Source organism: Nomascus leucogenys, chromosome 4, assembly GCF_006542625.1.
Source record: "Nomascus leucogenys isolate Asia chromosome 4, Asia_NLE_v1, whole genome shotgun sequence".
Lineage (NCBI taxonomy): Eukaryota > Metazoa > Chordata > Mammalia > Primates > Hylobatidae > Nomascus > Nomascus leucogenys.
The window spans coordinates 108998052-109021722 of record NC_044384.1 but is presented as its reverse complement, the minus strand read 5'-3'; the positions used below and the strand labels follow the sequence as shown (position 1 = coordinate 109021722).

At 54.0% G+C, this 23671-nt stretch overlaps 1 protein-coding gene across 8 annotated transcripts in view; it reads left to right on the top strand.

Annotated features, from left to right (window-relative positions):
- The first annotated feature begins 5460 nt into the window (after window positions 1-5460).
- Window positions 5461-23671, top strand: part of VIPR1 (vasoactive intestinal peptide receptor 1) — a 34966-nt gene continuing 16755 nt past the window's right edge. For 4 of the 8 annotated variants that reach the window (XM_030812047.1, XM_030812046.1, XM_030812045.1 and 1 more), the window contains exons 1-3: window positions 5462-5654; window positions 16620-16725; window positions 22097-22204. In XM_030812047.1, the coding sequence (XP_030667907.1) occupies window positions 5577-5654; window positions 16620-16725; window positions 22097-22204 (292 nt within the window). In that variant the 5' untranslated portion in view covers window positions 5462-5576. Of the gene's footprint in view, window positions 5655-16619; window positions 16726-22096; window positions 22205-23671 lie in introns of all 8 variants that reach the window. The other 4 variants (XM_030812052.1, XM_030812051.1, XM_030812049.1 and 1 more) reach the window with 3 other exon arrangements.

The following is a 23671-nucleotide window of genomic DNA, read 5'->3' as shown; positions in this document are numbered from 1 at the left end:
GAGATCCCCTGTGCAGTTAGTCCGAGTTCTCCCTGGGCTAAGTGGCCTCACCCCCCTCAGGAATTCACTGCCTCAGAAATGAGCTCTGAGAGATGATGCAGTGCTGTCTGTGGTTATGGGCACCCTCTGAAACTCAGCCCCTCTCTGCCCTACCTACCTTGAACCTTGCCCTTAACTCTACTTCCTCCCTGCACACACTGGCCAAGCCCTGCTCTCAGACCCCTGGCTGGAAGTAGATGTGTCTGTATGAACTCATGCCCACACACAAGGGCACACACTCACATGCTCTTACACGCGGACACACATGCACACACACACGCACACTGCAGCAAGCATTTCACCAGAAACTGTGGCTGCTTTTGAAAACAGGGTGGAACAGTCCTCCCCTTTAGAGTCTCCCACACTCCCAACACCATGACCCCTGATATGGTTTGGCTGTGTCGCCACCCAAATGTCATCTTGAATTGCAGCTCTCATAATTCCCATGTGTTGTGGGAGGGACCTGGTGGGAGATGATTGAATCATGGGGGCGGTTTCCCTGATACTGTTCTTGCGGTTGTGAATAACTCTCATGAGATCTGATGGTTTTATAAATGGGAGTTCCTCTGCACAACCCCTTTTTGCCTGCCTTCTGCCTTTCACCTTCTGCCATGACTGTGAGGCCTCTCCAACCACATGGAACTATGAGTCCATGAAACCTCTTTTTCTTTATAAACTTCCCAGTGTCAGGTATCTCTTTATCATCAGTGTGCAAACAGAATAATACAACCCCCTTGCTAAGCTGTCTGGTGACAGACTGCTGACCTCCTGGACCAAACTGAGCCCTGGGGTTTTGAGGGAAGGAGTTCTCAGGCTTTTCCTCTCTGCCCAGACCAGGAGCTCCAAGGGTGGTACCTAGGTCTCCTCTTCCTCTATCCCCTGGAGCAGGAGCTCTCTCACACACTTCATTCTCTATGCCTCAGTTTCCCCTCTGTGGCAGCTGCAAAGGGGCATCACTTGGATCCCCCTCTAGAAAGAGCTTGCCACTCAACTGTGAGGAGGACAATGAGCTGGAGCCTCTAGCCACATTGCCTTCAGGCTCTGGTCAATAGGTCTATGACGGCCTGTTAATGCTCTTCCCAGACAGCCCCAGACATTGACAAAGAACAGTAGGGTTACTAAGGCTTCTATTCCAGCCTTTGCCCTGGAACTCGCTATCAAATTGGCAGAGACTTTTTCAGATCTGCAACGCAGTCTGAGTTTCTCTCTGCCCAATCCTACTTTCTCTCCTCTTTTGTCTCTCACAGGTCCCCCTGCCATCCAATAAACATTCACACTCCTAACTCCACTTTAGCATTTGCTCACTAGAGGACCTGAACTGACACACCTATAGTTAGCACCACCCTTCCCCGCAACAGAGCTCTAAGCCCCAGCCTCCAGGACCAGGAATAGCCATTTCAGAACTTGTCCCTGGGCTTCATTTCCAAATCTGTTAAGTCAGGATGATTCTTTCTCCATCACCTGCTCTCCCATGAACTTGGTTTTCTTCCTAGATGCAGGTGTGGCACCAGCAGAAGATCCCCCACAATCCCACACCCAAGCAGTGCTGGATTCCCTGCAGAGGACAGCCCATGTCTAAGTCACAGTCACATCCCCAGCCCCCAGATGAGTGTGGGCGGTGAGACGTGAAGGGTGAATGAATGATATTCACTGCATGCTGTTATGGAAGGGATGAAGGGAATATTTCTTCTTTAAGTGCCTGCCCAGGCCTCTCCTGCCCTCCACCAAATTACAGCCTGGAGTTAAGGTGCATCTTCTCACCGGAAGAACTGGCCCCAAAAGAAGGTGCACCCTGGAGAGGTGGTGATCACTCCATATTCCCAGAGCTACCAGCCCCACTCTGTGAATAAAGACCAAAAGTGTAGGTCCCTTCAACTCAGAAGCCTGGAGAAAGCAAATGTTGCCTGCCTCCAGACAGCAATGTGGGTGGCTCTGGCAGGGGAATCCTAGAGCAGTGACTCCCCCAGCCAGGTGGTTTCCTCACCATCTCCTAGCCTGGCCTCCACCATACAGGTCAAGGCCACTCTGTGGCCCCCAGCCCCCTTCCCACTCCACCACAGAACCTCACCACCATGGATCCCCTGAGCTGGAAGCCTTGAAGGCAGTGAGTGCACGATTCTGAGAGGAGGCGAGGGCGGCACACAGCGCATGGATGAGACAGGCAGGAAGCCAGGCAGGCTCAGAATGAGTAACTGCAGATTCTCTTTGTGCCATGCCTGTTGTCACGGGGGATGGCAAGTGACTCCACTTCTCTCTCTTTCCCGCCACCTCCCGTGTCCTTGGCACCCATGTGATTCTGACATCCAGAAGGGATATGAAATGGGGCTAGAGACTAGGGACAGGTTTTAGGGATCCCAGAGGGGAGACTTCAGAACAGACCCCCCCCAGGGAGGAATCCATGCAAGAAGGACATGGGGGAACAGAGAGTAGGAGGTGACTATGGCTCTCCTCCTCAAGCGTGGACTGGGAAGGGGAGGCAGACTCCAGAGGGGCTTAGGCTTTGGACAGGGTGGGGAGATTGGGACCACAGGCTTCCCACTCCCTCAGGTAGTCCATCCCTCAGGTAGTCCCCCTCTGCTTCTGACATCCCTCTTCCTCCAAGAAGCCTTCCCAGATCAACTGGGTGCACAAAAGGATGGCTTCCTCAGTAGATTCTACAGGACTCCCCAAGAGTGGGCCCACGGTTGACCCCCCTCTGCCCAGTGCTTCAGAACACAGGACAGGACATTCGGGAGCAATTATTTGAAACATGGTCACATTTAATGTTGGTTGAATTTTTTAGGCTTTTGTTTGGTTTTGCTATTTTCTTTCTGCTCTTTTCATTTCTGAACATGTTTTGTGCCCTTTGATAGGTAAGGAGGGTGGATCCCCCAGGAGAACAATTCTGAAAGAACAAAGAAGTGACGTTTATTCCAAAGAATCTGCAAGGAAACAATTATTTCTGATTCACCTACTCCCTTCCGGGGAGCCAGGCCTGCAAAGGCATCAGATGCCTTCCCGGCCACTCACTGCCTCCAGCCTGGCCATCCAGCCCTCCAACAGAGGAGAGGAGGGGTAGTGCGGGCCCCTCTCCAGAGCCAGGGGAAGGCAGCCCATCCCCACTTGTAGACAGTCCCTCTCCCTCCCTCCTCACCCTGCCAACCAGCCATCCACTGGCGGGTCACATGACAAAGTGAGGTCTGCCTCTCCAATCCTCGCACCCATCATACACCCTCAAGTGTCCAAGAACCTTGTCCTCCAGGAGAGCAGGAGAACTTCAACAACCCTGGGGGCATGACACATTAATGACAGGATTTCAGCATCCTGCAGCTGGCTAGGTGCTGTGTGTGTATGTATGTGTTGAGGAGCGGGGGCTGAGGATTCATGACACCCCAAACCCACAGATTTGCTCTTCACATCTAGGGATCCTAGGACACCATGCCAGCAGAAGTAACTTCCCAGGAAAAAGACACAATTCCACTGTCCTGCCAGGGAACTGAGACCCGAGACGGGGTACACAGGGTCATAAGGAGAGAAAAAGACCCCTGAATTCTGAGCTAACAGCAGCCGTCAGGGGTGTGGATAGCTGAGGAGATGGCTGAGGATCATTCAAACAGTCCTGCCATTGGGAGATTGAGTACAAACCCAAGAAAGGCTAGGGCAGAGGCATCTCCACAGCTCCCAAATCTAAGGACGGGCCTGTGCCCAGGCTCACTGATTATATCGGGAAGGAGGTAGAAATTGCAGGGAGCACAGTGGCTCCCCAAGTTCCCCTCATGGCAAGGGGATGCCGCCCATCCGCCTCTGTGCCCCCAGTGCACAGCACAGGGCCTGGTGCACAGAAAGAGATTAATAAATGTGCATGGAAGAAAGGAGGGAGAGGCTCCATGGTGGTGAGGTTCCCTTTAATGAAGGGAAGGAGGATAGAGGGGGAAGGGAAAAAGAGCAAGTGCAGGGGATGGAATGCTGGAAGGGAGGAAGAAAGAAGAGGAAGAAAAGAGAGTGGAAAGAAAGTGTAAGCGCGCCCTGAAGAAAGGGCCAGGGCACTCATCACTTCCCGGCTTTCCCCCACTCCCCTCAAGCCCACCCCATGGCAGCATCCCGATGTTCCCTCGCTGTAGGGAGGGAAGCCCTGGTGGGTCCTCAGGGAGCTCCTGCGCGCCTGCTGTTCAGCCAAAGCCTAGCGCGGGACCTCCTTCAGGTAGCCGCACATTCTGCTCAGGGCTCTGGGACCCGCTACCCTCTCCGCCTCTCTACTGAACTCCGCCCCTCCTTTTATCACACGGCTCCGCCAGCCACCCTATCCTGCCGCCATGACCACATCTCCAGCCTCGATTGTGCAGGCTCGAGCCCCTAGAAAGAGGGCCAGCAGCCACCTGCGCTTGGTCCACAAGAAGACGCGCTCCCAGGGCGCAGAGCTGGTGACCCCGCTCCCCATGCCAGGGACGAATAAACCAGAAGAGAGACTGGCCCAGTGTCACCCAGCGGCCGAGCCGCCGCCCCTCGGAAGCTCAGCACCAAAGGCAGGCGGCCAGGGTCCTGGCCCCTCTCTGGACCCCAGTATCCCCAGCTGTAAAATAGGGAAAGCAGGAGGAGGACGAGGTCTGTGGTTCGTTTTAGGTCAGCTGCGGAGTCGGCCCGCGTCCTGGGAGCAGACCTCGCTCCCCACGCGAGGGCGCTGGCACTTCAGCCCAGCCTCCCTGGGGAGGTGCCCTGGCAGAGACCCGCGAGGGTGCGGCCACCCCATCCTCCCTGGAGCAGGTCCCCCGAGGCTTGAAGGGCCAGGGCACCCAGCAGGTGCTGAGCGCGCCCCGCCGGGTCACCCGGGAGCAGGGAACACCAAGGAACCCAGAGTCGGGCCTCTTTCAAGCCCTCACTTCCTCTCGTCCGGCTTCTTCGGCGCGAAGCATGAATTGGGGCTGTTGAAAATGGATCAAACAACCCGATCTCTGTCAGCCCCTGGCCACGTGCTGGGCCCCAGTTCGCAGCCTGGGAAGATAAGTGGCACTTCCTGTCTCGTAATCGGATTTGCGCGCACGAACCCTCCGAGGCGCACAGGTGGGAAATGGGGAGGCTGGCGGGGAGGCCTCCTGGAGGAGGTGGCTCCGAGGTAGACAGGAGGAGCGCCCTGGGATGGGGCTGAGGGGGCGTATGGAGGTGGGAGCTTGGGAAGGTCGTGAGCTAAGCAAGGATGTGTTCGGGTCTCGAGATTCCCGGGTGATGAGCCCGGAGGGGCGAAGGCCTATGAATGTCTCACTACGGAAGACCAAGGTGTGGGATTGGCAAAGAGAGCGCAGAGCTTCCTCACGCGCAGGGGCCCCCCAGCCCCGCCCCGTACCTGCGCGGCGGCCCCGCCTCCACCCATCCATTGGCTAGACCGGCCGCCCGTCAGGCGAGCCCCCGGGGCCCGCCCCCAGCCCTGAGCTGCGCTTCTTACTTAGCTCTGGGGCCACAGCGCCAGCGCCACTCTGCCAGGCTCCGGGCCATCGCCTGCCTGGTGCGCCGCCCGCCAGCTCTTTGCCCGCGCGGGGCCGCCCACCGCGGGCTCAGGGCAGACCATGCCCCCGCCAAGTCCTCTGCCCGCCCGCTGGCTATGCGTGCTGGCAGGCGCCCTCGCCTGCGCCCTTGGGCCGGCGGTGAGTGTTCGCCCCGCCGCCCAGAGTCCCGGCAGCCTGGGGTTTGCTGAGGGCGGGGGAGGTGGGGGGCTGCGGGAGCCGGGCCGTCTGTGCGCGTGTCTGTGTAAGAGGAATAGGGGACATCAAGCATCTCGTCTCGCCTTCTCCCACCGCTCCAGACCGAACCTAGACGCGAGGGCTGGGATATTGGTCGTGCCCAGTCCCTCCCAGCGAAGCCTGGAGCAGGCACAGCATCAGTGGAGGGGCAGCGGGGAAGAGTGGGCCCCAGACTTGCCTTCCTTGTCACGGTTGAGGGTGCGCAGTGGGGTGGGGCGGCCAGTGGGTGCAGGGTCAGGTACTGCGGCCGATTGAGATGGAAGGTTTGGTACACCGTAGGTGAGAGGGAGGATGTGAGGGCCGTTCTTGTGTGCTGTGACCGTCTGGAGGTGCCTGTGGGGTGTCAGCAGCAGAACCAGTGCTGGGGGCCCCAGGACTTGAGAAGGGGTTCTTGGGATCAGGAGAGTGACAGGCACATCCCTCCCTGTGCCCTCCCACTGAGCAGAGCAAAAATGTACCAGAGCCCAAGGTGGAAGCTGGTGGGCAGTGAGGGGCTAAGGGTGGTGGTTAACAGGAGGGGCCAGGCCTGTGCATGGAGAGAGCTGAGCAGGGAGCCAATGCCAACAAGCAGTGGCCTCCCTCTTCCTCCCACTTCTGCTTCCTCTCAACATGGGTATGCGTATGCCCTTCATACATGTGTACTCGTGTGCCCTATGTGTGGGTGTGATGTGTGTGTCTGTAGATGGCTTACCTGGGCTGGGAGGCAGATGCTGATTGAGGCAGGAGATGCATGGATCATCTCACTCTAGAACAGGGGAGACCTCAGCACTCATTGAGTCTACTGAAGCCCATTTTACAGGTGGGCAAAGCGAGGTCCAGAGACACAAGAGCCACATCTGTCTCCCACCAGTTACACCTAGACAGAGGTTGATTTTCTCCCTACCCCAGACTTTGAGTAATCTAGAGTTGCTGCTTAGGCAGGGTCTTAAATGCCCACTCCAAGTTGGCTGGGGGAGGGTGAGGAATCTTGATTATCTAGTTCATTCTCTCCCATGATCACTTCCCTTACCATCACCTCCACCACAGCAGGTATCTCTGTGTTTCCATCTAGCAGATGTCTTGTGCACCCTGGGAATGGGAAGCTCATTGCCTGTCCTAGGAGCGGACCTCTGACAATTGGCAGGAGCCTCACCTCCACCCATGACAGCCATGAGACCCACCTCCTGAGCACTCAAAGTCTTACCAAGCTCTGTCCCAGAGGCCACAGCTCTGGCACAACTTGCATGAAGCCTTCAGGCCTCTCCAACCACCGTCTGGCCCTCCCAACCCTGGGTTCAAGCCACTCAAACTCTTCTTGGATGAGCAGGGATCTTGGGACCACTGCTGACACCCCATTCCTCCATCCCAAGAAGCTTCTGAGCCCAGGGGCAGAGTGGATTCAGAGAGGTCTCCTTTCACGCCAGGCCACTTCTACTTCACACTTCCTGAGACAGCCCAAATCTGTCTCCTCCCTCCAATGCCTACCCTCCCCCTGTCTTTCCACATCTTATTCGTTTAGTGCCCAACTCTATCTCCTCCTCCAGGCAGCCTTCCCTGATTGCTCCAGCCAACTCAACCCCTTCCCCCTCTAACCCCACCCTTCAGCCCTACCCACCTCCCAGGCTGGGCTATTCTGGCCATCCTATGAGGTCAGGGGCTGGGGTCTCTTACATCCCCATGTTTCTCACAGCCCAGTGCACAGGCTGGGTCCACAGAGAGAGGAGAAGGGACTTAACCAGGACTGGGTGAAGGCAGGCTGGAGTGAGGGGTCCCTATTTCCCTCCCTGCTTCTCCTTCCTCCCCGACAGCTACCAATCGCTCCCTCATGGAATGGGGCAATCCTGCTCTAGCCAGACTCGGTGTGATGGCGGGGGTGGGTGGAGGGGTGCCAGGAGTTATCAGAGTCATAAAATGGCAGCTGCAAAGTTCAGGTTGAAGGCCCAAGGCCTTATCACTCCTGTTTATGGTGTCCTGACTTCAGCCTGGGAAGGGGAAATCTCTGAACAGGGAGGCAAAAAAAAAAAAAAAAAAAAAGGAAAGAAAACCTCTAGTGTCTCAGAGGAGGAAGTCTGCCCCAAGGCCACCTGTCAAGCCTTCCGCTGCCCCTGCCCCCGGGACAGCAGGCACAGGGACTCCTCATCCAGAAGCAGAGCTGCTCAGGGCAATGCCCAGTATGAGGCTGGGGGAGGAGGGTCACAGGCCTCCTCCTGGGAGATTTCTCTATCTGGTGTGGGAGACCAGACCCAGTGACTTAGGAGAAAGAGCCCAGGTGGATGTGGGGTACAGCCTCCTAGAACTGAGGCAGGGGTTGCTGAGAAGAACAGTCAGGGGAGGCTCCCTGGAAGAAGCAGGACTGTGACCTGAAGAGTTTGACCAGATGGGCCAATCTTTCACCCTAAACCATAAAACAGCCTCTGTTGACAGGACCAATGGGCCTGCCCCCAGAAGGAGGAGTCCCAGGGGCTGGGAGAGGCTCGGCTTCTCCCCCACTCTAAGGTTGATCAGTGGCCACCAGCTCCTGAAGGCCTTGCCTTGCCACCGGCATCCTGCTGCTCCTGCCACCTGCCTCTAGCCTCTCCAGAGGCTGACCACAGCTGCCCAGGCCCTCTTGGCCCCCAGCAGGCCACCCTGTGAGCTTTGGGAAACATGGCTGCATCTGCGTCAGGCCTCCTCCTCAAGTGAGGTTACCACCTCAGTTAGGCCTGGCCAGGGCTCCCAGGGTACCATGCTGGAAAAGCAAGCCCCTTTGGAAGTTTCCACCCTCCCATCCTGGTGCACTAAGACTAGGCTTTCTCTGAGGTTTGTGGGACATCCTTGGGGAGCCCAGGCTGGGGACAGGAGATCTGGTCCTCACTCCACTCCATGGCAATAGCTTGACCTTGGGAACATCTTTAACCTCTGTGGAAGGGCCTCGGGTTCCTCATCACAAAAGGGAAGGTGAAAGGCCTCGGCCCAGTGTGCAGGAGAAGCAGGAGGAGAGGGGTGGGGCGGAGCCAACTCTGCCTCCTGAGTGGGACATAATCTACCCCTGGAGCACCAGGGTCTCTGTGAAATGGGGTTTGTCTTTCAGGCAGGACTTCTGTGAGCTTTGAAGGAGGTAAAGGCTGTGAAGGTGGCTATGTGAACTGTGTGACTGTCATCCCTTCTCCTCCATCCCCAGCTTGGGAGCCCTGTGGAACCTTATACAGCTATTTCTGGCCCCCATCTGCCCACAGGTTCCCAGGGCAGCATGAGTCCTGGGGAATGGGGGAGGTGTCCTCATTAGGTGGCCAAAATATTTTGGGGGTAAGGCTCCAGGCCTAGGTAGGCAATGGGGCCTCTCAGAGAAGATGGGCCTTCACACCGTGGGCAGCCTCAGTGGAAATCCAACATGGGCCATGAGATGAGGGTAGGGGCTCTAACCTGCCACCTGCCACAACTCTGCCATTGCTGGGCTCTTCACTGTGGCCCCTTTGGCCATGGAGCAGGGAATGGAGCCTGGGGACTATGCAAAGCCTAGTCCCTTCCTTAAACCCTTCTGTTCAACCCCCAGATTCTGCCTTCCCCTATTTGACTTCTTAACACAAAATGATTTTTATTGTACCCATTGAAAATGTCAGTATGTACAAACTCTCTCACACAACTTAGAAGTATTTCCTTTTTTTTTTTTCTTTTTGAGATGGCGTCTTGCTCTGTCACCCAGGCTGGAGTGTGGTGGTGTGATCTTGGCTCACTGCAACCTCCAGCTTCCGGGTTTAAGCGATTCTCCTGGCTCAGCCTCCCTGGGAGCTGAGATTACAGGCTCCTGCCACCATGCCTGGCTGATTTTTGTATTTTTAGTTAGAGACAGGGTTTCGCCATGTTGGCCAGGCTGCTCTTGAACTCCTGGCTTCAGGTGATCCACCTGCCTCAGCCTCCCAAAGTGCTTGGAATTACAAGCGTGAGTCACCGCGCCTGGCCCCTTAGAAGTATTTCTGAAGACGAAAAAAACAGATTAATCTCTCCACCACGTGTACAGTGTTTTAAATTTTTACTTTTTTTGTGAAAATTTTTAAACAAGCAGAGACAATATTATAATGAGTGTGCAAATACCCAGTTCCGAGGTTTGACAATTGTTAACATCTAACAATTAACATATGCTTCATTTGCTTTTGGGCTGAAGTATTTTAAAGTAAATTATAAACCTCCTGACTTTTTACCCCAAATCATTTCAGAATGCATCTCTAAAACCAAAGGACACTCTTCTATATAACTATGATACTGTCATTACGCACCTAACAAAATTGACAGGAATTGCTTAATATCTAATATTCAAATATCCCCAGCCGGAATGTAATGAAGTGCCACAGGATGAGTGGTGATATTATCCAGGGCTTGGTCTTCTCGCAGGAGTTTCATGTCTGTGTCTGATGGGACTGTCCAGCGAGCTGGCAGGGAGAAAGCAGGGTGCCTTGGCAGTGAGCGTCAGGCTGGGATCCACCGGGCAGGACCCAGTCTTTTCGTGCAGCCCCTCTCATGCGGCCCATTATCTCTCAGGAAGTGCCTCCTACTACCTAACTTCAAAACAAGTTCTTCCTGCACAGCAGGTCACCAGAGGAGGGGGAATTGGCCACCAACCAATCTCCATGTACTAAGGACTCATAGCCTTGTGGCTGCCTGTGCTGGAGTCCAGCCCTCTGCAGGTGGCTCCAACACCAACGTCACCCACAGGCACTGCGTTTATAAGCTGAGTCCTGCAAACTCCAGTTCCCTAGGTGTGGCCAGGATCGTGAACAAGCAGCAGAGGATTTAAACTAAATGCTTAGCCTGTGTTCCTCTGCAAATAGAGACTTCATGCCCCCGAAAGAAACCTTCCAAGAAGAACCCTTAGATGGGAACAAGCTAAGTGTCTGTGCTTGGGTTCTGCTAATTACGAGAGCCCTTGTCCTGATATCACTCTAAGATGTGGAAAGTTCTTACCCAAAGCACAATCCTGTATCCCTATGTCTCCCCCTATTCCTCCCCATCCCCATCAACACTCACACAGCAGTTCTCATTCTCCTCTTCTACCAGAGCTCAACCTTCCCCAAGAGGAAGTGAGGCTGGCAAAAAAAAAAAAAAAAAAAAAAAAAAAATGAATTTGCAGCGGGGAGGCTTTGGGCTGTTGGCTAAGGGATGTAAAAATACAAGGAAGAGAAATCAGTATGGGGCGAAGGTAACTGGCAGACTCGAGACCTCTGGTGGGTACGGCTGGCACTTGTCGGTGGGTAGGACCTTCAGCCTCCCTGGGGTTATGCAAGGCACTACGGCTGTGGCTAGGCTTGGGTGCGGACGGCAGGGGCAGCCTGGCATGAGGATTGGACTAGAGCTTTGGCAGTCACTGCTAACCCCCCTGGTGCCTGGCTGGTGTCTTTTACGCGTGACTCTCAACCCCAATTCTAGAAGTAGGTGGTATTGTTGTTGTCCCCATTTCATAGATGAGGTTGAGTAAATTGCCCAAGTCATCCAGCCAGGAAGTGGCAGACAGTCTCATTCTGGAACCTGTGGTCTGAACTAGGCTCTGCCACCTCATGAAGAGGGGCTACTATTTCCAGGGTGGGCGATGGCATGTCACATGCTGTGCTGGGACTTTAGATATTTTTTAAATTAGTAAAATGTAGAAATCCGAATTGACAGCTCAGTGAATTGTCACATATGTGTACACCTGTGTCACCAATGCCCAGGTCAAAGGTCAAACTATTACACATTCCCATCACCCTAGCAGGCTGCTCTGCAATCAGGGGAAGTCTTATTTTGATTTCCTTTAGTGCTCTCTGCAAAGCTGGGAGCATGTTTCTCCTTTCTTTTGTGACTCCTGGATCCCATGATCCAACTTACCTTCGTATTCCTTTAACCGCTCCTTTCCTGCCCTTCCTCCTCCCACCTTTTCTCTCCTCTCTCCCCTCTTGCCTCCCAACTACAGGGTCTGCACGTCCTCGCCCACTCACATGCAAAAGCCAGCAAGGACGGATAGCCGGGCTGCTGTCCTGTGTGCCTGTGATCACACTGCTTTCTCTCTGGCTTCTCCATTCCCCCTGTGTCTCTTTTTCACCCCATGATTTCAGCAGGGGGCTGGTGGAGTAGAGTAAATAAGTCGTGAGATATGAGATGGTTTCTGTAAAGGGCTGGGGTCATGGGGGAGAGGGTAAATGGAACCACTCCTGGCCCCCTGTCCTCTACTCCCCATTCCCCTGCCTCCATTAACAGTTGCAGGCTGGAAAAAAATAAAATAGCCCTCTTGACAAACCTCAGAAGCACAAATCATCCATGGAGGCTCTGCATGCTTGGCAATTTGCAGACAGTTCTTTCTCCTGCCTCACCTTAGCCAGGCTGCTGCATTTTGTGCTCCTCTCAGAGACCAGCTTCCCCTCGGAGGGACTCATGCTTCCTGCTGCGCTACTTGGCTCCTCCCACCCTAGTTCTCTGGCTCCAGATGACGATGCTGGGGCTTCTGATTCGAGGCAGTAGCTGTGGTCTCAGGCTTCCCTTGAGGGGACTGAACATGGCCTACAAACCTGAGCGTGGCCCACCCTGTCTTTCAGAGCCCCTTGCATCTAACAGCTACAATTCCCAGCATCTTCACCTGTACTCCCATCACCACACCTAGCCTTTGCTCCAGATCTCAGAGAACCCCACATGGAGAGGAAAAAGCAGGGCTTTCTCTCTAGCACCTCGCCAATTCCTGTGCTGGACTGAGCTCCAAAAAGTAAGCTTAAAGGCAGCCTGATCCTGCCGTTGAGCTGAAGCTAGAGAGTTTTGGGCCAGGCTGGGCTCTCAGCACCTTCTTTAGGATAGGAGTTCCTAAGCCCAGAAGGGACCCAGGCTGAAGAAGACTGAAGAAGTCCACCACATCTTCTCCAGCCTGGTCTTCTTCTGTCCTCTGCCATGGTGTTAGCTGGATGTGGGAGGTGAATGACAGGGAGTTGGCAGGAGAATCCTGAGTCTAGTTGGAGACAGGGACTAACCAAGTCTTATTCATTCCACCTGCCCCCTCCTCTCTATGCCCCCTCTTCTCTATACCCACTGTCCTGCCCAGGCTTTATCAGTTCCTGCCCGGACTGGTGCAGTAGCTTTCAGCCCCACCACCTGCAACCTGAGGGATCTTTGTAAAATGTGTATCCCCCATCCTCAGTCTCCTGCTTCAAGTCTCTGTTGGCCTCCATGGCCTAGGGCCTAGACATAGCTCACACTTGAAAACTGGCATTCCAGGCCCTTCCCAATCCTACCCCAGTCTCCATCTCTCAACTTGTCTCCTGATGCCCCCAGAACTCCTTGCTGCAGCTACACCACGTTTCTCACAACCTTGCATGTATTAGGCATTTTCATGCCTCCATGCTTGCACACATGCTGCTCTACTTTCTGGGGTGCTCTTACTCCACTTCTAATTGTCTAACTTGCACATCCTCCATGACCTCCCTCTACAGAATGAGTACAGCATACCCATTCTGCAGGAAGCCCAGACTCCAGCTATATCCCACCCTGGAACACTTCCCTGACATCAGTAGACTTGGCTGTATTCAGCCAGGGAGTTTTTCAACTCTCTCTGTGTGCCTGAAGTCCAGAGGGATAATGAGGATGTTTAGAATAGGGAAATAAATAAGTGGGAGAGGAAGTCCAAAGTCTGCCTGAATTCCTCAGTGATAAGGACTAGAGGGAGCTGCCCTGGCCCGGTCCCTCAAAGGGCAATGGTTGACCAGAGGGCCCAAGGCGAGGCCGTGTTGAAGGATTGATGCAGTCCAGACCAGCGGTCAGAGACTTAGGTCCCATCTGGGAATGCGCATTTGCTGGGTGACCTCAGGTCCCTCTTTGGGTCTCCATTTCCTCTACCCCTCTCCAGATAGGGCTCAACACTAAACTAAATTGTGACAAAGGGAGAGCTCATCTTCCAGACCACACCCACTTTTTCATAAACACCACAGGCTTCAGTACCCACCCCTCCTTTCTCTCCAAACTGCCTCTAAGGAAGGGCTCTGTGTCTGTGCTGCTGAGGGAGCAGAGTTGGCTGGAGAAGTTGACCCAACACTCTTCTACCCTCAGAGAGTCGCAAGCAGAAGCTGCCAGAAATCCTAGGCGCCCATGGTGATTGGGAAACAAATCTTTCTTGGCAAACTACATGGCCACAGTCCTGGCTTCAGAAGGCCCAGAAAGTGAGGGCGTCCATTGTCTTGTCCTCAGAGGCCAAGGCTGGACACTTTTGTTTACAGCGACCAACAGAAAACTCAACTGATCCAAGCCATAAAGGAAAGGCATCAGCTCATGTTGCTAGCAGTAGAGCTGGTTTCAGGCATGGCTGCATTCACAGACCCAGACAATATTAAGAGAACCTGATTTTCCTCCATCTCTCTATTCTGCCTTCAGCTGTGTAGTTTTCATCCCTGTGTTCCACTTGTCAACAAGAAGATAGCAGAAGCTTGAACCCTTGCTTCCTTTAAGGTTTCCAGTCCAGTGGGAAAAACCAAATTCACTTGCTTAATCACTTAATCCAAAGTCCCAGGAGTGAGCCTCCTGGCTCTGAGTAGCCTGACTCAGGCCATGTGTCAGGCACTGTGGCCAGAAATGTTCTGATGGACTTAAGCCTTGGTCACATGTCAATCCCCTGGAAGAGGGTTCATCAGAACTCCATGAACTAGAGGTAGGGAAGGAGGTTGTTTCCCAGACACAGATGAGGACATAGCACCAGAAGAGAGTAAAGGATGGTGGAAGGCAGAAACAATAGATATCTGCTACCATCCACCCTGGTTTCACGTTACAGTGTCATGAGAGGTGAGAATGGACAGGAGAATCAGGAGAGGCTGGGAAGGGGCCAGAAAGCAGAAAGAACCCTGTTTCTGGTGGGAAATGGGGTTGGGATGGTACCTTGGTGACAAATGTGCTCCGAGACAGGCAAGACAGACCAATGATGGGACAAAAGGCAGGGTAGCCAGTACCCAGGTTCCTCTTCCAGAAGCCACCTCTGAGATCTTCCTGGCCACTATTCCCCCTATACTTGAGGATGAACCAGCCACAAATCCCTTGAGACAGAGTGTCTTGAGCATTTCAGCCTGAGTAACCCTTATGGGAAGGAGAGAAAGCACATAAGCCCAAAGAGGAACCACAGACACAGTTTCCTTGAAGTCTCCTATCTTTTAACAGTTAAACAAATAACTGTATCATGCTCCATCACACAACTGTGTTAGTTTCAATAAGTTTTAAATGGCTTACCAGCTAATGTCTTTACTCCCATTGGCTGGTAAAGGTGCAAGATGGAGCTCGTGCTCGCTGTGTGGCTTCCAGGGCAACGGCACTTAGGCAGATGAGGTCTGGATGCTGGGGAAATCTAAAGGAGTCCTGGAGAGGGAGGCCTTCCCTGGACCTGGACGAGGTCAACCATGGTGCTAGCTGCTTCTGGGAGTGTTGGCCTGCAGGTGACCTGTGAGACAGAGGCTCCACCAGAGAGCCCTCAATAGGAATGAGAGCTGTTTGGGGTGGAAAGGACTTGGCTGTGCAGCCTCTTAGGCACTGAGTTGTTCAGCTTCAGCTTGGACCCCTCTCCCTCCACAGCGATGGATTGCTGGCTGCCAGCTGGGATGCACATCCCAGTAAATGGAGCTGATTTACTTAAAACAATGGTCAAAGTACTAAACACTTTGGTGCCTGCAGGCCAGGAGGGACCCCCTTAAAGGAAGGTCCCCCACCTATGTTCTTCCCACAGACCCACTTCAAGAATCTCTAAGTCGGCAGGGGAAGTGGTTGAGGCCCATGTAGCCTACAGAGAAACTGAGGCCCAGGGAGGTAAGGACCCTGTCCCAGGGTGGGAGGGACAAGTTGGAGGAGACACTGAGAATGTCTGATTCTGGAGTGGTCTTGCTGGACTCTCTTCTATGGCCCTGGTGGAAACTGATATTCTTCTCCCCAGGCAGAGACTAGGAAACTGGTGTGGGGTTGCCGGGGCCAGCAGCCACTTTTCTAAAGCCAAAGATGCAGAAGGTGCTGCCAACCCAATGCTTCCTCCATGGAGGCCTTCACCCACCCTAACCCATCTAAGAGCTCCCAAGACCTGTTTTTTCTGGCTGTTCCTAGACAGCCATCACCCCCACTCACATGTCTTCCATAAGGTCAGTGTCCCCAGTCACACTGGTCTGGCCCACCCCTGATCACTGGCCAGGGTACAGGGAGGGGGAGAGGAGAAGCTTGGGCTTTTCCATCCCTTCTCTTCACCTTCCAGAGGCAGGGGAGGCCTGGTGGGATCCTAGAGGGGCTCTCTTACTTCCTTAAACCTCCCCACCCTCAGTAGATCTGGTATAGCTTGAATTATTTAGAAACTAAAAAGGAGGCAGGTAAGGTCTGGGCAAGGAAGACCAGAGTCCCCTTCCTAGCCTGGTGCCCCAGGGGACTGAGCACAGAATCCTGGAGTGACAGCAGCTGGAAAATACAGCTAGACTCCTGGATTCTTCCCAGGGCTGGCCCTGGGAACCAGAGGCCAGGATCCAACTCCACATAACAGAGTAGTAGCATGAGCTGGCCCCACTCACCAGGGAGACCGAGACAGGGACAGATTCTCAAACCAAGCTGGAGAGTGGCAGAGTCCAGAAGGCCAGCTCAGGCCTCTAAGGGGAGGCCCTCTTGCCACCATCTGGAGTTGTGCCACCCACAAAGAGACAAAGCAGTTATAGCTGCAGCACTATTGGGGGAGCCATCAAGAAGCTGTGGCAAGGGTCTCACTGCTGACCCAGGTTTGGGGGCAATGGACAACAGGTTGGGGTCAGATTCAGGTTTCAGTCTGGGGTTGGTATTGGAGTTCCATCTGGAACTTGGATCTCTTCCAGGGCGAGGGCAGGTGCAGTCCAGAGACTGGGCCTGATGCTCCTGAGTCTATGGACAAGGCTGATGGGCCCTCCCTGTCTTTGTCCCCAGGGCGGCCAGGCGGCCAGGCTGCAGGAGGAGTGTGACTATGTGCAGATGATCGAGGTGCAGCACAAGCAGTGCCTGGAGGAGGCCCAGCTGGAGAATGAGACAATAGGTGAGGCCCCCATGGGCAGAGAGGGGCTGCATGCCCCCAGGGAGCCCATGATTCCTCATGTCTCAAGCTGAGATCCAAGTCATGTTCGTTCCACATTTGTTGGATGATGGTGAGGAGCGGCTGGGGAGCCAGATGGAAGAAGAAAGGGGCTAACAGACTTCCACATTCCCACCCCAGGTCTAGGGAGCTCCCAGCCGCAGCTGAGGAGGACATACTAAATTGGGGTTCTGAAAAGTACATGGAGACAACTCTGCCTCTGGGGGTCCCTATCCCTCTTCTCCAGGACAAGTGAAGACCTCCATGGCGGCCAGCCCACCCAAGACACAAGGCCCAGGGTGCTGTGTGGTGGGGGACCTGTGACCAATGAGGGCAGGCCGGTTCCAGGACCCCCTGGAGCTGGCATGAGGAGAATTAGCCCCATAACACCACACTCCAGGATTAGAACATTGTACTGTTAGCATCTCCAGAGGAAGAAGAGGCACATTCAGTCACAATATGTGACCCCCACAGGGACCACATGGAAGCTCAAAGCCATCTTAGTGGTCCAGAGCAAGAAGGGGCACAAGTTTTGTCTGGAAAGATGTGGAATACTCACCACAGCCAATATTCAGCCTGGAAACTGAGGCCCACTCCTCCCTCTCAACCCCAGGCTCTGCCTCTGCCACATCCAGAGGACCGATAGTGACACCACACACACACAGACACACACACACACACACACACCCAGCCCCTAAGCATACACATACAGGCACACACACTGGCCTCTCCATCCCAACCCACCCTTAGTGGCCAGATGAACTATCAGCTCATTATTCGGCGGAGACAAGTCAAGGTCAGGCCCAGGGACTGAGCACATGAGGGCCCCAGCCACTCCTCAGGGGGATGGGAGAGTTCCACCTGGCAGTGTGAAGGGTGGTGCCCAGCTACCTAGACTGGACAGCAGGGCTATCAGAACAGATGACAGCACCCTCCTTTTGGCTCAGCAGCCCCGGGTAAGAATGGATGGAATTCTTTGGTACCACTTGAACCAGACTTGGAGGTGTGAGCACGTTTGGAGAAAACAGAGAGTCTGGAAAGGTGGGAGGCACTGAGGAAGACTTCCCATGGGGAGTGGGGCATGGTTGGCAGGTTCAAGTTTTACTGCCAGGGACAGCGGCCTGGCACGTCTGGGCTGGAGGCAGTGAGATGGCTGGGCCCCTTCTGGGCCTCCATCCCAGGCCATCTCCCCGAGGCTGAGCTTACAGTTATGTAACAGCCTTGCTCAGGAGCAGGGAGCATCTTTACGTCTTCCTGGCTCCCTAGTTCCCCTTCCACCTCTCTAAAGCTGACAGTTATGTAACCCCTTCTGGGTCACTCTTCTTGGCCCTGGTGTCCAGGCTGCCTGCCTCCTGCTCTGTAAGTGAGTCTGTGTAGCCTCACAGATGGGCTTTGCCTACCCTGGTCTCAAAGCAGGACAACCCCTTGACTCTAGGGCCCAGAGACTGAGGCATGGGTCAAGGGGTGGCTGGGCCTGCCCACTGCCTACAGGCCCCACCCCACTCCACCAGTGCAGCGAGCCAGGACCAGGTGCAGACAGGCTTTGGCAGGCCCCAACGGTGGGATCATAGGCGGCCCCAAGAGGCCGAGACTCTAGACTCCACTGCGCACCTCCCACACCTGGGGGCAGGCCACCCTCGTGATTCCGATGAGGTCACTGCTGGCACAGCGTTCCCGTCGGGTGCCAACACCCTGTCACCAGCAGCCAGGCTGGGATGCAGGGAAGGGCCGGCATAGGTTGTGGCCATGGGTCTGCCCGTGACCTTGTGTAGGGCTCTGTGCGTGTTCATGCACATCTAGGTATGTGCTCCTGGCCCATGTCTGTCTGGAGCTGCGTCTGTGCCTCTGGGGTCTATAGCTCTGTGTCTGACTCTGAGTATCTTTGTGAGTCAGAAATGTGTGTCTATTTAAGCCTGGGCACATGCCATCTCGACATGCCTAGATGTGTCTGCCCAGTGTGCTGTGTCTCTGTGTGTTGGCTTGTATGTCTATCAGTGTGAATGTCAGTGGTATACCCAGACATGTCTGTCTCTCTGAATGTATGTCTCTGTGAGTTGTGTGTCTCTCTGTGCCCATTTCCTTGTGTCTGTGGTCTGTGTTCAGGTAAGTGTACATGTGTGCATGTTTGCATGTGTGCCTGGTGTTCTGCTTACTGGCGTGTACATGTCAGTGTGTGTATCTCTGTGTGCACACAGGTCTACAAAATGACACAGCAGAGGCCCCACCTCATCTTGCCTCACCATCCCTTACCCCAAGCTCTGGGTTGGGCTTTCCTGCTGAGGGCACAGCCCCGCCTGTGGGCACACACAGCCAGCCTGGGCCCTGTATTTCTGCAGGCCTGGTGACACGTGTGATGGGAACTGTGGGGCCTCATTAGGGCAGGCACACAGGAAATACTCCCGTTGCCTAGCCCAGGACAACAGGCCATTCCAGGTACCAAGTATATTCATGGCTGTCACCCCGTCCCCTGCTTCCCCGACCATGTCCCCCGTATTGGCCTCTCGTCCTGCTCCCCTGCCCCGCTGGCTGCCCTGCACCCCAGCACCGGTTCACAGCCCAGCCTTGGTTGTGCTGAGATTCCTTGAGGCCAAGTGTGGCCTCACAAGGGCAGGGCCTGGTTTGCTCTCTTCTGTCCCACTGCAGTGAAGCAGAGCTCAGGGCCAGAGACCCAGCCCCAGATTCACTCCCTGGCCTGTGCTGGCAGCCGGAGGTTTAGAGAGCCCAAAGTCTGGCAGGGACCCAGACACAATAGCCGGCCTACAAAACAGGGCGTGCCCAGCGCTGTCAGAGAGGGGTAAACAAAGTCCAGCAGCAGCAAAATTCCCAGAGAAATGACAGCCCTTCCAACCAAGAGGAGTGGGAATAGACTGTACCACTTACCAGCAACATGACCTTGAGCTGGTTTTCTAATCAGTCTGTGCCTCCATTTCCTCATCTGTGAAATGGAAGCATTAAATAAGTTATTCATCCAAAGAGGTTAGAACAGTGCCTGGCACATGCAAAGATTATATGAATGTTTGCTGATACTCTTAACAGGGTCTTGAACCCCCAGCAGGGTTTGACTGACCTGAAGTGCCCCTACTCAGCTTTCAGAGAAGCTGGCCCAGAATGGAAGAGGGACTGGCAGCCAGCATGAGGCCACAAGAGCCCTCAAGACAGGTTGGGGGAAAAGTGGTCAGGGTCCATGACCAAGGAAGGCTGCAATCTCTGGCCAACCCCTGGGGATCCAGATGTCCTCCTCAGCCTTCAGCTATAGATGTGGCCTGACTGCTGCAGCCCCAGAAGGTGCCCCTTGCTGCTGCCAGCCCACTCCAACGCACAGAGTCCCGAGGCTCTTCCCCAAGTAAGGACATCCCTCCACCTCCTCTTCCCAGACCCCTTTCTTGGGAACTTGTGAACCTTCGGACCTGAGCTGGGCTGGGCTGGGCTGGGCTTGGCCCAGCTGGCATTGACTTTGGCTCAGGGGTTGGGTTTTCTGAGCAAATCTATGGGACTGGCAGGATTGCAAAGAGACAATTAAGCCTCCAGCATGGGATGAGTCCAGAGCAGTCCTAGTCCCTCACGGTCCTGCAGCTTCTGAACAGACTAAATAATGGCATTTGCATGTGCCTATTAAAGCAGACCACTAGAGACCACACTGTGCATCTTTCACTGGCCAGGCTCTGCAAGGCTGTGGCGGAGAATGCAGCCACAATGCAGGGTTTTCGCTGCACTTGTTCCCTAACTATTCCCCTCCATCACAATTCACAATCCGACCACGTTGGGGGAATCTGTGTTGTTCAAGAACTAGGTGCGGGCTGGGCACGGTGGCTCACGCCTGTAATCCCAGCACTTTGGGAGGCCGAGAGGCAGGTGAATCACCTGGGGTCAGGAGTTCGAGACCAGCCTGGCCAACATGGCGAAACCCTGTCTCTACTAAAAATACAAAAATTAGCCGGGTGCGGTGGTGGGCTCCTGTAATCCCAGCTACTCAGAAGGCTGAGGCAGGAGAATCACTTTAACCCGGGAGGTGGAGGTTGCAGTAAGCTGAGATCACGCCATTGTACTCCAGCCTGGGCGACAGAGCGAGACTATGATGGGGTGATGAGTATATTGGGGTGCATCTAGTTCTTTTTTTTTGAGACGGAGTCTCAAAACATTTTCTAATGCCTCCTTTACTATCGTAATATGAAACTCAGGACACACACCCATCCACTTTATAAAAAATAATGTTCTAGCTATACTGTAAAATAAATATTAAAAGGAAAGTAATTTACAATAAAGTACCATGTACATATTCCAGCATAACCACACTAGATGTAGTCTGAAGGTTGTTCCTACAAATATAAATCCTGGGAATGTGAGGCCTACAAATGCAGACTGATGGACGCAGGTGGTTGCATCGGTGACTCAAGTATCACAGGCAGCATTGCTATGGGTATCATGATTTTCCAAAACATTGAACAACTCTTAGTGAAGTTCAGAACAAAACAAAATACAGTCTCCCCTCCCTTTTCTCAGTGGCTGCATTCCTGGAAAACTTCATGTATGTTAAACTTATGCAATAAATAGCTTGTGTTGGCCGGGCGCAGTGGCTCACACCTGTAATCCCAGCACTTTCGGAGGCCAAGGTGGGAGGATCACTTGAGGTCAGGAGTTCGAGATCAGCCTGGCCAACATGGTGAAACCCCGTCTCTACTAAAAACACAAAAATTAGCCGGGCGTGGTGGCACGGGCCTATAGTCCCAGCTACTCAGGAGGCTGAGGCAGGAGAATTGCTTGAACCCAGGAGGCAGAGGTTGCCAAGGTTGCACCACTGCACTCTAGCCTGGGTGACAGAGCAAGACTCCGTCTCAAAAAATAAGTAAATTAATCAAGTAAATGGCATGTGTTTATATGTAAAATGGTGTAAGAGTCTAGGCTCTGGTCATCACGAAAGGTTTTCACCTATACATATGCCCAGTGGCTCATCTGGAAGCCATGCAGAATGTGAGACAATTCATCATTCTGCAGGAGTTGCCTGTCTGGCATCCTTGGTGACTGCCCATCAAATGCCAGTGAGGCCCCCCTATTGCTGCAACAATCAAAACCACCACTGGCATTGGAAACATCCCCAGGGGGCCCTCCATCCGTCACTAAGGACCAAGGAACTGTAGTCAGGCCTCCTTCCTGCCTCCCTGTCAGGACAGGCTCCTTGCAACCTCAGCAGTTCTGTGCCTCCCCTCTCAGACTGGAGGCTCCTTGAGGTGGGAGCCTGGCAGAGGGAGGAAGAGAGTGGGTGCCTATGGCCTCAGGCCCCAGGGCTGGAGGCACCTGCACTGTGCTGACCCATGTGTCCTCTGCCTTACCCCCATAGGCTGCAGCAAGATGTGGGACAACCTCACCTGCTGGCCAGCCACCCCTCGGGGCCAGGTAGTTGTCTTGGCCTGTCCCCTCATCTTCAAGCTCTTCTCCCCCATTCAAGGTAAGACCCCTGGGTTGAAGAGGTGATGTGAGTGGGGCCGGCTGGAGTGGGGACTCACCTCTCAAGAAAGTGGAAAGGCAAAGGAAAGTGGTCAAAGAGGCTGGAGCAATCCAAGGGACTCCCTGGCAGAGGAGGCAATGGTGCTGGGTCTTTAAAGAACTCATGGGATTTGATTAACTCTTCACATAAAGATAAGCATGTGGGAAAGGCTCACTAAATATTTGCTCAACAATTGATAACTGATTGACTGACAGGTACTTGATTAAATTATGGCTCCCATAGTCCTGTTGTCTTGGGCTGGTCATGATTCAGTCTTTCGATGCCTGGAGCCTATGACCTCTTGGGCTCCATGAAGCCACCACATGACTTTGCTTACACACCTTGTCATGTTCCGCTTAAATGAATGTCCACAGAATGTGCACAGAATGAGGCAGAAAAGAAAAGGGGGAGCCCCTTTAGGAGGTGGCTTTCTAGCTAGTGAGTCATTAAAGAGATTCACAATATAGATTCAGTCATTCTTTCGTGCAGTGAATGAAGCACTCACCAGTGTGCCAGGCACTGAGCTGGACAAACGCAGTGGAGAGAGGATAAAACAGCCCCCGGGGCTGCTCTCCCAGAGCTAGCATTCTCATTGGAGAGACATTTAGTAAGGAAATAAACAGATATATCATCAATAATAAAAAGCGCTGGACGAGGGAATAAGGAGAGTGGGGACTAACCTAAGGCAGAGGTTCACAAACAGCCCCTCTCCGAGGAGGTGACACTTCAGCTGCAATCTGAAGACCTGGAGGTGAGAAAGAACCACCAGGCAAAGATCCCAGATTGGGGACGACTAAGAGAGAGGATCAACAGCCGGTGGAATAAGCATCCAAGGAACTTCCGTGAAGGCCAGTGTGGCTGGAGCAGGGAGAGCGCCAGGGAGGAAGGGAGGGGAGGGACAGGCGGGCCGAGGCCAGACCACGCAGGGCCTTGAGGACAGAGGCGAAGACTTGAGTTTTTTCCTAAGTCCAGTGAGAAGTGGGGGGTTTTAAGCAGGGGACTGACAAAGTCCAATTTAGGTTTTTAACGTCTAACTGGTTTCTGTGAGAAGGAAGAATTCTAGGAGTGTAAACAGGAAAACCCAATCACATGGCAGGCAGGAAATGACGGCTTGAATTCAGGTAGTGAGCTCAGTGCAGGAGAGAAGTGGGAGAGTTGTTTATGGAGGGAATGGGAGTGAGTGAGGCGAGGGAGGAATCAAGCAGGCCCCACCCTAGGCTTAGGTTTAATGAGACTTAGGGAAGAGAGTGGGACTGGGTGGGGAGCATGGAGGGAGGGGCAGGCCTGGAGTGGGGAGGACTCATGAGGAGCAGAACCTAGATAATTATTCAGAGGGCGAACAGAACTCAGGCATCTCTCACTCCAGGTGGCCTTTTCCTCCCTGGACCCCAGTTTCCCTGTTTGTAAAGTGGGGATAGGTGGTAGACC